Genomic DNA, 17,652 nt, shown 5'->3' with positions numbered 1-17,652 from the left:
ATTGAGGTCTACAAAATCACGACAGGTATAGACAGGGTAGATAGCAAGAAGCTTTTTTCCCCCCAGAGTGGAGGACTCAATTACTCGGGGTCACAAGTTCAAGGTAAGAGAGGAAAAGTTTAAGTGATATATGCGTGGAAAGTTCTTTACGCAGAGGGTGGAGGATACCTGGAACGCATTGCCAGCGGAGGTGGTAGAGGCAGGCATAATAGTGTCATTTAAGATGTATCTGGACAGATATATAAACGGGCAGGGAGCAGAGAGATACAGATCCTTGGGAAATAGGCAATAGGTTTAGATAGAGAATCTGGATTGGTGTAGGCTTGGATGGCCTTTGTTCTTTGTTCTCCTCATAAGAAAACCTCTCCACACCTGGGTTAACCTAGTGAACCTTCTCTGGTCTGCCTCCAATACCACTATATCTTTCCTTAGATAATGGGCCCAAAACAGTTCACAATATTCTAGGTGTGGTCTAACTACCACCATGTTAGTTTTAGCACAAGTTCCCCATTTTTATACTCCATTCCCTTTGAAATAAAGGCCAAAAATCCATTTGCCTTCCACTGAACTTGGTGCTAGCTTTTTGTGATTTATGCGTGATGATCCCCAAATTTCTCTGTGCTGCAGTTTTATGCAGTCTTTCTCCATTCAAATAATATTCAGCTCCACTACTCTTCCTGCCAGAGTACATAACTTCACATTTTCCTACATTATATTCCATCTATAGTGTGGAGAGCAAGGCTGGTCGGTATAGGGAATGCTGGACGACCAGAGAAATTGAGGCTCTGGTCAAATAAAAGGAAGAGCCATATAACAGGTATAGACAGCTAGGATCAAGTGAATCCCTAAAGGCAGTAGGAATATACTTAAGAAATCAGGAAGGCAAAACAGGGACATGAGATAGCTTTTGCAAATAGAGTTATAGAGAGATTCTATAAGTACATTAAGGACAAAAGAGTAACTAGGGAGAGAATAGGGCCCCTTAAAGATCAATGTGACCAACTATTTGCTGAACTACAGGAGATAGGTGAGATAATAAATGAATATTTTGCGTCAGCATTTACTGTGGAGAAGGACGTGGAAGCGAGGGTCCTTAGAGAAATAAACAATGATGTCTTGAAAAGAGTTCATATTACAGAAGAAGTGGTGTTAGAGGTCTTAAAACATATATAAAGATAGATAAATCCCCAGGAGCTGATCAGGTGTTTCCCAGAATTTTGTGGTACGCTAGGGAAGAGATTGCTGGGCCTCTTGCTCAGATATTTTTTATCATTGACAGCCATGAGGTGAGGTGACGGAAAACTGTTGTGCCGTTATTTAAGAAAGGCTGTAAGGAAAAGCCAGGTGAATATAGATTGGTGAGTAATTTGCTGGGCAGAATGCTGAGGGACAGGATTTACATGCATTTGGAAAGGCAAGGACTGATCAGGGATAGTCAACATGGCTTTGTGTGTGTGTGAAATTGTGACTCACTAACTTGACTGAGTTTTGAAGAAGTGACAAAGGAGATTGATGAAGGCAGAGTGGAAGAAATTGTCTGTATGGACTTCAGTAAAATGTTGGTTCTGTTTGGTAGACTGTTTAATAAGGTTATATCACATGGGATCCAGGTGAGCTAGCAAATTATTTCAAAATTGGCTTGAAAAAGGAGAGAGAGGGTGATAGAGGACTGTGACTAACAGCGTGTCACAATAATTGATGCTTGGTCCACTGCATTTCGTCATGATATAAATGATTTGGATGCAAATATAGGAGGTATGGTTAATAAGCTTGCAAATGACACCAAAATAGATGGTGTCGTGAACAGTGGCCCAATCAGACGGCCCAATGGGGCAAGGAGCGACACACGGAGTTTAGATCAACATGAGGTAAGGCTAATCAAGGCAGGAGTTATACAGTTAATGCTAAGGTCCTGTGGAGTATTGCAGAACAAAGAGACCTGGGGTGCAGTTTCATAGCTCCTTGGAAGTAAAGTTGCAGGTAGACAGGGTGGTGAAGAAGGTAGACAAGCAAGGAGCCGTCATTTGTCTACCTTGGATTCCAGCATCTGCAGTTTTTTGACTGTGACCAGAGTGGTGAAGAAGGCATTTGGCATGCTTCCCTACATTGATCAGAACATTGAGTAAAGGAGTTGGGATGTCATGTTGCAGCTGTATAGGACATTGATGAGGCCACTTTTAGATTACTGCATTCAATTCTGGACACCCTTCTATATGAAAGATGTTGTTAGACAGGCTGTTGTCTGGACTGGAGGCTTAGAGTTTTAAGGAGAAGCTGAGGGGTGATGTTATAGAGGTTTATAAAATCATGAGGAGCATGTATCAGGTGAGTAACCAAGGTCTTTTTCTGAGGGTGGGGAAGTCCAAAACTGGAGGTCATAGGTAGAAGGTGAGAGGAATACTGCATCCAGTTCTGGGTAACACACTTCAGGAAAAATGCAAGAGACCTTGAGAGGGCAATTTCCAGAATTGTCCTGGAGAAGGGAATTTTAGTTATAAAGTTAGACTGGGGAAACTGAGATTGTGCTGGTTGGATCAAAGGAGATTTAGAGTGAATTGAAAAGAGTGCACAGGATTATGACTGGGTTTGGATAAGGTTGGCAAGGAAAAGCTGCATTAAGTTATGGTGCCAAGGACGAGGGGACGCAGAAATAAGATTTTGGGCAAGAAACGAAGAAGAAATGTGTGGAAGAACGACACAACACGTGTCAATGATCTGGAACTCACTACTCAGGAGTGTGGTGTAAGCAGAATGGTGGAAAAGAAATTTGATCGCAACTTGAAGGAAGTAAACTTGGAAGATTACATTTAGATAGAGTAGTGAATGGATTGCTCAGCAGACAGACAGCAAAAATTGTAACTGACTCTGTTCTACTTGCTCTCTTCAGTCTATAACTGCGCTCTGTTAGAATCAAAGATAATCATGGTATTCTAATCAAATTTACCTTTTCCAAAGGATGGAGGCTACTGTGTTCCCTCTACATTGCTTCATATAACTATCAGGTTTTCACCCCCTAAGTCTGAATTGACTATTTCTTAAATACTTAATTACTTTTTAAATAGTCTTACAGTCATAGTATTTTCTTGTACCACAACACTACAGTATAGTTCTTTACTTATAAGTATCAGTTTAAGGAAACAAATATCATTTTCCACCCCCCCCCCCCCCCCCACAACTGTCACAGCTAGAAAGGAATGGCAACTGCTACAACTAGACGCCTCCAATTTTTATCCAAAACTATTAAATCCCATTAGGCTGGAAGGAGTGCACAGAATGTCAGCATCACTGTGAAGCAGACCTGAAGGGCCATGAGGAAGTTGGCATTATTATGAAGCAGACTGAGACAGCTGACCTGTATGAGGAGGGCTGCAGTGACAGGAGATAAAATTCAGTGGCAGAGAGTCCCTTAACCCATTTCTACTTGTCTGAGCTGATGTGTAACATCACAGGAATCTATAGATCAGGTAGGTAATTGGTAAGAACAAACAGGAAATTCCTGGAGAAACTCAGCAGGTCTGGAGAGAAAGCAGAGTTAATGTAACCTGTCTTCAGAAGGATTGGGTTGTCAAAGTCCACATAGGTATCAATAAGATAGCTAGGGCTAGGAAAGACATTCTGCTGAGGGATTACAGGCATCTCAGGGTTAAATTAAAATGCAAAACCACGAAGGTTTTAATCTCCAAATAAGTCACTGAGCCACATGCAAATTGGCATAGAGCAAATAAGGTTAGAGAGGTAAATGTGTGGCTGAAAAATTGGTAGAGGAGAAATGGGCTCTGATTCATGAGCACTGGCACTGGTACTGGTACTGGGACTGGGGAAAAAAGCTGCTCTGATAGTATGGGCTTCATTTGAAATATGCTGGGGCATACTTCTGATGAATCGTATAATTAGAGTTCTACATAGGACTTTAAACTAATTAAGGGGTGGGGTCAACTGAAGAAAAGTTTTCAAAATTTCAAAAGATATGAGGGGCCAGATGTGACAGGTTGTGAACAGGTGAACAATAACCCAAGTATTACAGGAAGGGGTAGAAAATATAAATCAAAGAAGGTAGAAATTAGAACCAGAGCAAGTAATTAAGGTAAAGAGTCAAAACTCTACTGAATGTGCACAGCATTTGAAACAAGATAGATGAGTTGACAGCACAAACAAAAATAAATTAATATAACTTGACAGCAATCACGAGGTTGCACTGTGACCAGGATTGGGGACTCCATATTCAAGCGTATTTGACGTTTCAGAAAAATAAGCAGAAAAGAAGGGTAAGTATGATGTATGATAGCATTGTTAATGAAGGAAGGAATCAGTGGTGATTCATGATATAGGTGCAATAGGTTATGAAGCGGAATTAGTTTGGGTGGAAATAAAGGATGGCAAAAAGAATGAACTCACAGGTGGGAGTCATCAATAGGTCCGTGAAGAACAGCTTTACTGTAGGATAATAATAAATCAGGGAATAATGGAGGAGTGTTAGAAGGTCACTGGAATTGTCATGGGTGATTTTAATCTGCAGTTCGTCTGGATAAATCAGATGGGCAAGAGTAACATGAGTGGTGAATTTGTGAGTGCATCAGGGTTGGCTTTTTGGAACAATATGCTGCACAACATACCTAGGAACAGGCTATTTTAGGTTGAGTCATGTGTAATGAGACAGGATTAACATGAGATCTTGGAATTTAGAAGGTAGCAATCACAATAAAAGTAACTTTAGTCTTAAATTGTTGACCTTAACTTTAACAAGATCAAGTTTGAACCACTCACTGTATTAATGTTACTTGACTTCTCTTTAAATTGATGCAGACTACTCGAGTTCAGGAAATTTCAACACATACCTTTGCCTGCAAGACCCAGTAAGCCTCAGGTTTGAAAGATTGGATCTTGTCATGCCTCTCAACACAGAAACCGAGAGTGGGTGTCTGGCAGGGTCCAAATGAGATGAGGGAACTGTCCAAATTCCCATATTTTCCCTGGAAGTACTTGGTCTGAAACCTGAAAAAAACATGGCATCAAAAGCAATCATTCTGCAATGGGAAATAATAGGTTTTCAGCACATTATTAGTCAATGAGTACACTCCACATATCAATAAGGCAGAGCAACAAAGGGTTCTGGAGAAGCAACACTCTTCAAGCATTTTTTTTTCTTTGTCAGTTAGATCACTATCTTTCATCAACACTTCAAGATAAAATGGAGGCTTCTCCCAAAGACCAGAAGTTTACTGTATCCATAGTAAAGATAATAAATGATTCCCAGAGTGCACAATGAACAACAACAGATTTTACAAGCAGACAATAAATAGCCAGAAGGCCATGAGCAGTGTGTAAAGGGTGCTTCAATTTGAAGAATTAGAATCCTTGAAGGGAAATTATCTATTTTACCAATTCTTCCACCAAGGAGAAAACTCCCAAGGGGCGCAAATTCAACTTAATACTGCAGACTGAATAAAAAAAGTCAACCAAACACAGCTTTAAAATCCCATGTACCATCAGTTAGAATTTGAAGAAATATAATGTCATCCAATTGCACCAAACAAATTACCAAGAACACAAGGCCTCTTTAAAAGAGATGGTCAACTGTTAACTTCCAGGTCAGTCTTCAAATGATAATTTAACTGTGGTCAAAACATGACTAAGAACTAGCTTCGGTAGCTTTTAATACCCCTTGATGATCTTCTCAACGCCCATATGGGAGACTTTCAATGCTAAGATAGAATCTGGAAGCATCGGTGCTAAACCTGCACTGGGAATGAGTGACCAATTTCTACTGAATTTACAATAGGGGTTTTATCAACTTACTTCATAAGCACTTAATTGATGATCTACCATCTACCAATACTGACCCACTTTCCTTGAAGACATATCATTAAATTGCTAGCTGGGTAAGTCCTGTCACACCAGCAGAAGCAGCAACACAGTGGTATACATTTGCGAGGAAGTTGCTATGGAAATCCTCAACATTGGCTCCAAACTTCATGAAGCTCATGGCTTCAGCTTAAACATGAGCAAGAAAACCTCTTGCAGATTACCACATACTGGCCTCCCTTAGCCAATGAATCAGCACTCCTCCATGTTGAACAACACTTGATGAAAGCACTGAATGTACTTGGCTAGGGCACAGAATGTACTTGGGCTGGGGGATTTGAATGCTCACTACCAAGAGTGGCTCAGCGGCAGCAATATTACGCTGGTCAGGTCCTAAAGAAACTAGCATAGCTGCTAGACTGCGACAGGTGCTGAGGGAATCAAATAGAGGGACAAACATACTTGACCTCATTCTCACCAAGCTGTCTGCTGCAGATGCATCTGTCCATGATAGTACCAGTAAGAGTGATCACTGCACAGTCTTTGTGGCGTCAAGATCCCACCTTCACATGGAGAATACCCTCCGCTGTGTGTGGCACCATCATCGTGTTAAATGGGACAGATTTCTAACATATTTAGCAATTCAGGACTCAGCATCCATAAGGCACTCTGGGCCAACAATTGCAGCAGAGTCATTCTGTAGTACAGTTTATAATCTCATGGCACTGCAGAGGCTCCACTCTATTATTACCATCAAGCCAGATATTCAACCCTGGCTTAATGGCGAGTGCAGGAAGACATGACAGAAAAAGAACATGGCATACCTAAAAATGAGATGTGAACCTGGTGAAGCTAGTAAACACCAAATAACAGAGTGCTGAGTGATCCATGAACCAGTGGATCATATCTAACTTCTGCAATCTTGCCACATCCAGTCACAAATAGTAGCAGACAATTAAACAACTCACTGGAGGAGGCGACTCCATACATAGCCCCATTCTCAAAAGGTGGAGGAGCCCAGCATATGAGTGGAAAACATTTGGCGAAAGCATTCACAGTAATCTTCAGCCAGAAGTGTCAAGTGGATGATCCACCCTGACTTCCTCCAGTGATCTCCAGCATTACAGATACAAGTCTTAAACCAATTTAATTCACACCACGTGATATCAGGAAATGGTTGAAGGCACTGCAAAGGCTATGATAATATTCCAGCAACAATATTGAAGACTTGTGCTCCAGAATTTGCCGCACACCTAGCCAAGCTTATCCAGTGCAGCTATGACACTGGCATTTACCTGACAATGTGGAAGATTGTCCAGGTATGTCTTGTAAACAAAAAGCAGGACAAATCTATTCCACCCAATTACCATTCCATCAGTCTACTCTCGATCATCAGTAAAGCAACGGAAGGCATCATGAACAGTGATATCAAGCCATACCTGCTCAGCAATGTCCTGCTCACTGACGCCGAGGGTCGGGGTAATGAATTCTTGACGTCATTACAGCCTCAGTTCAAACATGGACAAAACATCTGAATTCCAGAGGCGTGCTGAGAGTGTTAGTCCTTGACATCAAGGAGCACTCGCAAAACTGGAATCAACAGAAATCTCCACTGGTTGGAGTCATACCTGGCTCATAGAAAGATGGTTGTGTTTGTTAGAGGTCAGTCATCTAAGCTCCAGGACACGTCTGCAGGAGTTCCTCAGGGTGGTGTCCCATGCCCAAGCATCTTTTGTTGCTTCATCACTGACGTTCTGTCCATCATAAGCTCAGAGTGGGCATGTTCACTGAAGATTAAACAATGTTCACCACCATTTGCGATTCCGCAGATACTATAGCAGTTTATGTTCAAATACAGCGAGAACTGGATAATATCCAAGCTTGGGCTGAAGAGTGGCAAGTAATACTGGGACCACACAAATGCCCAATAATGACAATTCCATTAATTGATAATTTAACCACTGCCTCTTTACTTTCAATGGCCTTACCATCACTGAATTTCTTCCACTATTAACATCCTGTGGGTTATCGTCAACTGGATTCACTATACAAATACAGTAGCTAAGAGCAGGTCAGAAGTTAGGGATATTGCAGCGAGTAACTCATCTCCCGACTCCCCAAAGACTGTCCGCCATCAACAAGGTGTGTGATGGAGCATTCCACATTTGCCTGGATGAGTATAGCTCCAACAACACTCAAGAAGTTTTACACCATTCAGGACAAAGCAGCCTGCTTGATTAGCGCTACATCCACAAGCATCCACTCCCTCTGCCATTGATGGTCAGTATCAGCAGCATGTACTATTTATAAGATGCACTGCAGAAATTCCACAAAGATCCTTTGAAAGCATCTTCCAAACCCACGACCACTTCCATCTGGAGGACAAGGGCAGCAGATACATGGGAAATGCACCACCTGCAGTTCTCCTCCAAGCCACCCACAACCCTGACTTGAAAAAGCATTGCTGTTCCTTCACTTTTGCTGGGTCAAAATCCTGAAATTCCCTCCCTGATGTCATTGTGGGTCTAACTACAGCATATAAACCACAGCGGTTCAAGAAGACAGCTCACCACCGCCTTCTTGAGAGCAATCAAGGATGGGGAAATAAATGCTGGCCAGCCAGCAATGCCCACATCACTCGAGTGAATAGAAATAATACGGCAGTCAGCGTTAATAGATAACGTATGCATATACACTTGCCGTACCTCGTGAAAGCACATCCTACTCGCAAGTCTAGCTCTTGACGTGCATCCACTGATAGTGCCTCGTTCCGATTCGGCTCACCCAACTGATTCATGGCATTATTAATGTCAGTATCTGTTATGGCACTGAACTTTGCACGATAAATCATCCTCTCATTCCCACGAGCAATGTTCATAACAGGTCGAACAGCATCAATTACCTGAATGAGTACAAAAAACACAGAACAGTACAGTATTCTGATTGTAAAGTTTAACTGGTGTATAAAAATGAATCTAATTAAACATCTAGTGATAACGTCTTTGGTATTGTGACCATTAGGGATTGGCGGGCAGCTGGTCAGTCTCTGAAGATGTGGGTAAGGCTTGTATTGATTATGCTCACATGTTCTACTTTGGAAACTGAATAATTCGTACAACTCTGGTCTGTGATTCTAATGCAGATTACTGGAAAAAAAAGCTTCAAATTACATTTAAATTTGAAGTCTTTCACTATACAGGAAGTCTGTTGGTATACTTTTGAATCAATTTACAGGAGGTTATTTTATCAAACAGAGGTTGAAAGATTGATTGGACAGAGTTCAGACAGATACTTTTCTGGTTAGAGCTTTATTTCAACTTACATATCACTAAACTCCAACAAACTGATTTGTTTGTTCCCCATGTACACATATATGGAGAACAAATGAATACCTAATTAACATAATCACTCACCTGTTCCAACTTCCATTTGGTCTTGGGCATCCCTGCCCAACTAAACTAGATGATAACACCTAACAGCAAGAGACTAAAGACACTGAGGTGGGCCTACTAGACTTGTAACGTAATTCTGAGATATTTTCTTTCAGATGTAGAGATATATACATAAGATCTAATTGTCATGACAGAAACCTGGCTGCAGAATTACCAGTACTGGGACTGAATATTCAATGATAATCGACATTTTGGAAGGACAGACAATTCTGCTTGTAATTAGAGATGGGATTTATAAATCAGTAAGAGAAGATGTCAGATCAGAAGAACAATGTTTGGATGGAACTAGGAAACAGCAATAGGCAGCAGAAATTGATTGGAGCTTTCTATAGGCTCTCCAAATAGTACCGGCTGTGAGAGGCATGGTATTAATTCGGAGATAAGAGAAGAAAAGTATGGGCATTACTGTTATGAGTTAGTTCAAATCGTATTTAGACTGTTAAACTAACTGAGCACTGCGACTAAGGAGGACAAGTTTCTGGAGTGTTGGGGTAGTTTTCTAGCAGCCAACTAGAGGACATGATATTTTAGATCTAATTTTTGTTTTTAATATTAATTCATGGGAGGAGGGTGGCACTGCTAGGCCAGCATTTGTTGCACATCCCTAAAAATGTCCTTAACTAAAAGACTAGGCCAGTTCAGAGGATAGTTAAGAGTTAGTCACATGTATTCCAGATCAGGTAAGAACAGCAGCTTTCCTTCCCTAAAGGAGATTAATGAACCTGACAATTAATGATGGTCTCATGATCACCATTAGATTTTTAATTCCAGATTTTTATTCAGCTCAAATTCCACTATCTACCGTTCCCAGGATGTTACTGATTACTTGGATTACCTGTCCCACGACAATACATTGCACCATTACCTCTTACATAATGAAAAAGGGTTAATTAACAATCTTGTTGTAAAATAACCTTTGGTGATAAGTAACCACAATATGACAAAATTTTACATTGTATTTGGTAATGAGGTGATTCAATTTGAATCAAGGGTGTTAAATATGAATAAGAGAAATTTGAATGCATGAGGCGGACTGGAAAAATACAACAAAAGGCATAACTGGACAGGGTACCAGGTAGACTTCAAAAAACTATGACATGACTTATAACAACTTATAAAAACATCAGTCAACCATGGCTATTAAAGGAAGTTCAGGATCACACAAGGTTAAAAGAAATGGCAAAAGAATTGCCAGAAAATAGCAGTAAATTGAAGGATTGGGAGGTTTTGAGAATACAGCAACGGAGAACCAGGAAACCAATAAAAACAGGGAGAACAGACTATGAATGCAATCGAGCAAAAAATAAAAATGGACTTTTAAAGCTCCTATAGGTATGCAGAAAGGAAAATATTGGCTAAAGTGAACATGGGTCCATTACAGGAGAATTTATAATGGCGAAGACAGAAGTGACAAAGTTGTTAAATGATTACTTTGAGTCTGTTTCCATTGAGGAAAATATAAGAAATCTCCCAGAACTAGAAATCCAAGTAGCTAGGGAGAATGAGGATGTGAAGGAAATTAAGTATTAATAAGATGATTGTACTGGATAAATTAATGGGACTGCAAATTATTAAATTCCTATGATCTTATGTTCTAAGTCCCAGGCTGTTGAAGGATGTAGCTAGAGAAATTAATACAATGGTGATTATCTTCCAATACTTTTGGAATTATTTCTGTGGATTGAACAGTGACACAGCTTTCCCACTATTTAAGCAGGGAACGAGAGGGAACTACAAACCTGTTAGTATTACATCAGTTGTAGGGAGAATTCTAGAATCTATTACAAAGGATGTGATAAAAAGACACTTGGACAATAATGATCTGATCAGGCAGAGAATTTGTCACTTTTTTGAAGATGTTACTAACAAAATTGATAAGGGGGGGCACATGGACTCAGCTTAACTAGATTTTTAGAAAGCTTTGATAAAGTCTCCCACAGGAGCCTGGTCAGAAACTTGGGATAGGTGGTGATGTACTGTCATAGATAAATGATTAGTTAACTGTACAAGACATTGGTTAGGCCACTTTTGGAATAGTGTGTATAATTCTGGTCTCCCTCCTATCAGAAGCATGTTGTGAAACTTGAAAGGGTTCAGAAAAGATTTACAAGGATGTTGCCAGGGTTGAAGGATTTGAGCTATAGGGAGAGGACTGTTTTCCCTGGGTTGGGAGAGTCCAGAACTAGAGTGAGTAGGTTTAGGCTAAGATGGGAAAAATTTAAAAGGGAACCTAAGGGGCAACTTTTTCATGTAGAGGATGGTGTGTGCACGGAATGATCTGCCAGAGGAAGTGTGGAACTGGTACAATTACAACATTTAAAAGGCATCTGGATGGGTAAATGAATAGGAAGGGTTTGGAGGGATATGGGTCAAGTGCTGGCAATTGGGACTAGATTAAGTTAGGATGTCTGGTTGGCATGGATGAGTAAAACCAAAAGGTCTGTTTCTGTGCTGTACAATTCTATGACTCTATAACAGACAGAAAACAGAACGGGAATAAATAGGCCATTTACAGCTTTGATAGGCTGTGACTAGTGGGATACCATGAAGATCAGTACTTGGGCCCTGGTTGTTCAGGAGAATTTGAACAGATTTAATGAATGGGCAAGGACATGGCAGATGGAATATAATGTGGAAAAATGTGAGGTTATCCACTTTGGTAAGAGAAACAGATGTGTAGAGTATTTCTTAAATTGTAAGAGGTTGGAAAGTGTAGATGTATTAAGGGACTTTGGTGTCCTTGTCAATAAATCACGAAAGGCTATGCCTCAAGAAGTTAGTCATAGCTCACATCAACTCCAGTCTACCAGACTGCTTTGATCCTTTGCAATTCGTCTACCATCACAACAAGTCCACAGCAGGCGCCAGGTCCTGGGCCTTTCACTCATCCCTGGAATGTCCAGATTACAAAAATGCCTATGCAAAAGTGAGGACTGCCAATGCTGGAGATTAGAGTTGAAAGCATGTCAGCAGGTCAGGCAGCATCGGAGGAGCAGGAGAGTCCACGTTTCGGGCAAAAGCTCTTCATCAGGAACAAGAATGCCTATGTCAACCATTATTTCAAACAGATTTATCTCTAAACTCCAGGATCTAGGTTTCTGCTCCCTGGATTCTCGAATTTCCGACCAACAGACTGCAGTAAGGAGGGGTGACGACAGCTCCTTGATGATAATCCTCAATCACGGTGCCCCACAAGGCTGTGTATTCAGCCCCCTACTATACTTTTTATACACTTCTGACTGTGCGGCCAAATTCTGCCCCAACTCCATTTACAAGTTTGCTATCGACATCACTTTGCATGTCAGATCTCAAACAACAAAGAGACAGAGTACATGAAAGAGGCCGAGTGCTTAGTGGCATGGTGTAAAGACAGCAAACTGTCTATCAATGTCAGCAAAACAAAGGAGCTGATTATTGACTTCAGGAAGTGGAGTGGAAGACATGCCTGTGTCTGCAACAATAGTGCTGAAGTCGAGAGCGTCATGTTCCTGGGAGTGATGATCACCAACAATCTGTCCAGGTCCACCCACGTCAACATGACAGTCAAGAAAGTACAACAACACTTCTACTTCCTCAGAAATCTAAGGAAATTTGGCTTGTCCACAAAGACTCTTACAACTTTTAAAGATGCACCATTGAAGGCATCCTTTCTGGATGCATCACAGCGTGGTATGGCAACTGCTCTTCTGCAAGAAACTACAGAGTTATGAACACAGCCCAATCCATCATGCAAACCTGCCTTTCATCCATTGTCTCCATCTATACTTCCCGCTGCCTTGGAAAAGTAACCAACATAATCAAAGATGAAAATGTGTTGCTGGAAAAGCACAGCAGGTCAGTCAGCATCCAAGGAGCAGGAGAATGGACGTTTCGGGCATGAGCCCTTCTTCAGGAACCCTGAAGAAGGGCTAATGCCCGAAATGTCGATTCTCCTGCCCCTTGGATGCTGACTGACCTGCTGCACTTTTCCAGCAACACATTTTCAGCTCTGATCTCCAGCATCTGAAGTCCTCACTTTCTCCTCAAACATAATCAAAGACACCTCCGAATCTGATTAAACTCTCTTCCACCTTCTTCCATTGGGCAGAAGATGTAAAGGCTTGAATACACGTATGAACATATTCAAGGACAACTTCCTCTCGACTTTATCAAACGTTTGAATGGAGCTTTTAAACTTTCATGTTGACCTCTCGCTCTCTGCACCTTCTCTGTCTCTGTAACACTGTATTCTGCACTCTGTTCTGCTATCCTGATGCACTTTGTATGGTACTATCTGCCTGTATAACACATAAAACAACTCTTTTCACTATATCGGGGTCCATGTGACAATAAATCAAACAAACTCATAACATGCAGGTGCAGCAAGTTATCAGGAAGGCTACTAGAGTGGTAGTCTTTATTGCAAGAGGATTTGAGAACAGCTGTGAAGTCTCACTTCAATTGTATCGAAGCTTGGTTAGATTGTACTTGGGTAGAGTTTTAGTCTCGTTATCTCAAGGCAGATGTCATTGCCACAGAAAGAGTGCAACAACAGTTCACCAAACTTGTTCCCAGGGTGGCCAGACTATCCTATTAAGAGAGATTAGATAAACTGGGCCTATATTCTTTCGAGTTTTGAAAAATGACAGGTGACGTCATTGAAACCTACAATACACTTAAATGGGATAAGAGGTAGATGAGATAAGATGTTACACTAAGTTGACAATTCTAGAGCCATGGGGTACATTATAAAAATAAGAAGAATGCCACTTTGTTTAAAATCTAGAAGTTTTTCTTAATTTAGAGGGTTGTGAACCTTTGAAATTCTCTACCATAAAGATTTGCAGAAGCTTAATCTTTGACTATATTTAAGGTAGAGGTTGACAGATTTTGGCTTGTCAAAGGCAAACAGGGTAATTGGGATGGGGTGAGTAAAAGGCACTGAGGTGTTCAGTTAGCCATGATCATACTGATGACAGGACAGCTCAACAGGTTGATTGGTCTACTCCTTTCCTATGTTGCTGTATCACAAACAGAAACCAGAGTTTCTGAGCTTCCAGGACTTTTGTGCTAGAAAGTTCATTGTTGAGAAATGTCTCATACTGTCAGCTTATAGTTATAGGAATTATGCTTAATGTGCCCGCTTTTACCACATATTTTGTGCCAATCATTGCCACAATGGATTAATTCCAATCTATACCAGCATCTATTCAATGTAATACAACAATAGCAAGTGCCATAATTTCCTTAACATTAATCAGAGCCAGCGCGTGTTCAGAGGTTTCAAATTACGAGGACAGCAACAGAAGGGTGCTTTTCGAAAGGGAGGGATGTGACCAGTGGTATTCCTGGGACCTCTGCTGTTCGCATTCTACACAAATGATTTGGAGGAAAACTTAGCTGGTTTCATTAATAAGTTTGAAGATGATACAAAAATTAGTGGAGTTGCAGATAGTGAGGAGGATTATCAGAAGATACAGCAGGATATAGATCAGGTGGAGGCATGGACAGAAAAATGACAGATGGCGTTTAATCCAGACAAATGTGAGGTAATGCATCTTGTAATGTCAAGTACAGATGGAAATTAGACAACGAATGGTAAAACCCTAAGGAGTATTGATATGCAGAAGGATCTGCGTGTACAGGTCCACAGATCACTCAAGGTGGCAGCGCAGGTAGATAAAGTAGTAAAAAAGGCTTTGGCATGCTTGCCTTCTTTGGAAGGAGCATTGAGTATAAAGATAGACAAGTTATGCTGTAGCTTTATAGAACTTTAGTTGGGCCACACTTGGAATATTGCATACACTTCTGGTCACCACACTACCAGAAGGGTACAGATGCTTTGGAGAGTATAGAAAGGTTTATCAGGATGTGACTAGTATGGGGGATTTTAGCTATGAAGAAAGATTGGATAGCCTGGGTTTGTCTTCAATAGAATGCAGGAGGTTGACTGGTGATCTGATAAAGGTTTATAAAATTACAATTAGCATGGATAGAGTGGAAAGTAGGCTGGAAGGGTCAAATTACTAGGGGACACAGGTTTGGGGGTGGGGGAAGAGTTTAAAAGAGATGCGTGAGGCAGGTTTTACCACACAAAGGGTGGTTACTACCTGGAACACATTGCCAGAGGAGACAGTGGAAGCAGACACAACAGCAGCATTCAAGAAGCACCGAGATGAATACATGAATAGGAAGGGAATAGAGGGATACAGATCCCCTAAATAAAGGCAAGATCAGTATGGAAGGGCAAAACGTGGTGACGCAGGCTTAGAGAGCTGAAAAACCTTTTCCTGTGTTAAACTGTTCTTTGTTCTAAACATTCCTGGTTTCAGGCACAACTGTCATATTTGAATAATATGAGCAAATAGAAAGAATCAGACTTTACAGGTCTGTATGGCAGATTGCAGTGCCATGCTATGACAACAAGCATTTATGCAACTACCACGATAGAAGGCAAGTATAGACAGAACCTCAGCAAGTCTGGCAGCATCTATGGAGAGAAAACAGAATTAACATTTTGAGTTCTGAGACCCTTCTGTGCACTGAAGGAACGTTTCTGGTTCTGACCAGTACTGATAAAGGCATTGACATTATAACTCAAAGTCTAAAGAGTTTAAAGTCTATGGAATAATGTTGCATTCCTGCATCAAGAATTACAAGGTATTAGTGAAGTCAAAATTATATAGGTTCTTAGCACATACCTTTACTAAAATCAAGACCATCATCGATTTTCAAAATTTTAATGTGATTTTGCACATTCAAATCAAAGCAGTAACTGCCCTAAATTATATACTGGTGTGGACAAACTTCAGCTATTTATCACTACGCTTTCAAAGGATGACATTTCAATTTTAGAATAGACAAATGTAATGGAAGAATCTCCCATTGCTCACCTAACAACAATTTGCATTAATATAGTACTTTAAATGCAATAATACTTCTGAAAGTGCTTCAGAGAGCAATATTAAATGAGTGTGCCATAGAACCTAATAAGGGTATACGTCAAATGAAGTTTGTTTAAAAAGGTATATTTGAAGAAATATCTTGAAGAAGGGAAGTAGAGATAGAGTACAGAGAACTTGGAGCCGAAGCAACTGATAATGCAGCTATGAGTGGTGGCGTAATTATAATGTGGAATGCACAAGTAGGCAAAATTAGAGGAAATAGATATCTCAGAGGTTTGCAGGGCTCCATGAGATGACTGAGTTATGGAGAGATAAGGCCATGGAAGGTTCTAAACGTTAATAAAGAATCTCACAAACACACTTTTCCAGAGAGCTTGCTATTTTTCTTAAGCTACCCAATTATTGAATACTCACACCTAAACGACACTATGGAACAAGATTCATCCTGTAATGAGTAATGGATGTAATTTGCTATCTTTGTCCAATTCTCACTTTTGGTTCCAAGTTAAAAGCTTCTGTTTTGAACTTAGATGTTGATTATCTAGAGCTTAGAAATACTAGGAAAATGACATAGCAATAGAACTTGATTATATAGAGCCCCAGAACAAAAAACACCTTACCTCAAAGCAGATGTTTTCACCTTCCTTGTCACAATCCAGCCACAGCACAATGTAGTCAATGCCTCGCCCTTCTACCTGCTCAAAACAGACAAATTTATGAAGGAATGTCATTAAGCGCTCAAAAAATCTCAGCAATATTTGATTAATGTTGAATTAAAGCAAAATCCTACAGATTCTTGAAACATGAAAAGAAACTGAAACTGTTAGTGAAACTCAGCAAATTGAACCTTATTAATTATATTTGATTTGAAACTTTGAAGCTGTTTTTCTATCCATATATACTGCCAAACCTGCTGCACTCTTTTTCTATATGATGTATATTATTTGACACAACATTATCATTATTTAAGTGAACTTTGCCAAAAATCACAGTGCTGTAATGCTTCAATAAATGGTAACAACTAATTAGTACAGTGAGTGACCCTATCATACTGAATAAGTAGCAACTCTACATCTAGTCAGTAAACAAACTTACATACAGCTTCATAGTAAGTAACCAGAACCTGTTAAAAATTAATCACAGTTATGCGCACTCCAGTATGCTACTTACCCATACTTAATCAATTGAGCTTGGAGGTGGAACTTACAATGCCAGTAAGAACATGACCACTTTGCCTGAGGGTCTCAATTTTCATACCTGTAAGAACTTCACCATGTTGAGTTTGGGGTTAGCTTCTTTCTTTTCCGTTGGAGCTTTGCTGAAAAGCTCTGCTGGATCAACTTTATCCCAGTTGTTATATTTACCTGAAAATAAACGTGAAGACATAGTCTAAATTGCTTCATCCATAACAATTAATGTCAAATACTCCTACTGTCACAGAACACTGAACACAAGAATGGCAATCAAACAAGAAAAGCCATCCATGTTATCCAAGTCCGGTTCCAGAATCCAAT

General features: G+C 40.3%; 1 protein-coding gene across 3 annotated transcripts in view; it reads right to left on the bottom strand.

Moving 5' to 3' along the window:
* Positions 1-17,652, bottom strand: part of top3b (DNA topoisomerase III beta) — a 73,848-nt gene that overhangs the window by 46,368 nt on the left and 9,828 nt on the right. For 2 of the 3 annotated variants that reach the window (XM_072587109.1, XM_072587111.1), the window contains exons 3-6: positions 17,396-17,502; positions 16,759-16,836; positions 8,508-8,704; positions 4,836-4,992 (exon numbers count right to left, since the gene is read on the bottom strand). In XM_072587109.1, coding sequence (XP_072443210.1) covers positions 4,836-4,992; positions 8,508-8,704; positions 16,759-16,836; positions 17,396-17,502 — 539 coding nt within the window. The remainder of the gene's footprint in view (positions 1-4,835; positions 4,993-8,507; positions 8,705-16,758; positions 16,837-17,395; positions 17,503-17,652) is intronic. The other variant, XM_072587110.1, reaches the window with a different exon arrangement.

Source organism: Chiloscyllium punctatum, chromosome 17 (genome assembly GCF_047496795.1).
Source record: "Chiloscyllium punctatum isolate Juve2018m chromosome 17, sChiPun1.3, whole genome shotgun sequence".
Taxonomy (NCBI): Eukaryota; Metazoa; Chordata; class Chondrichthyes; order Orectolobiformes; family Hemiscylliidae; genus Chiloscyllium; species Chiloscyllium punctatum.
Note: the sequence above shows the minus strand (reverse complement) of the source record. Positions and strands in the feature narration are given on the sequence as shown.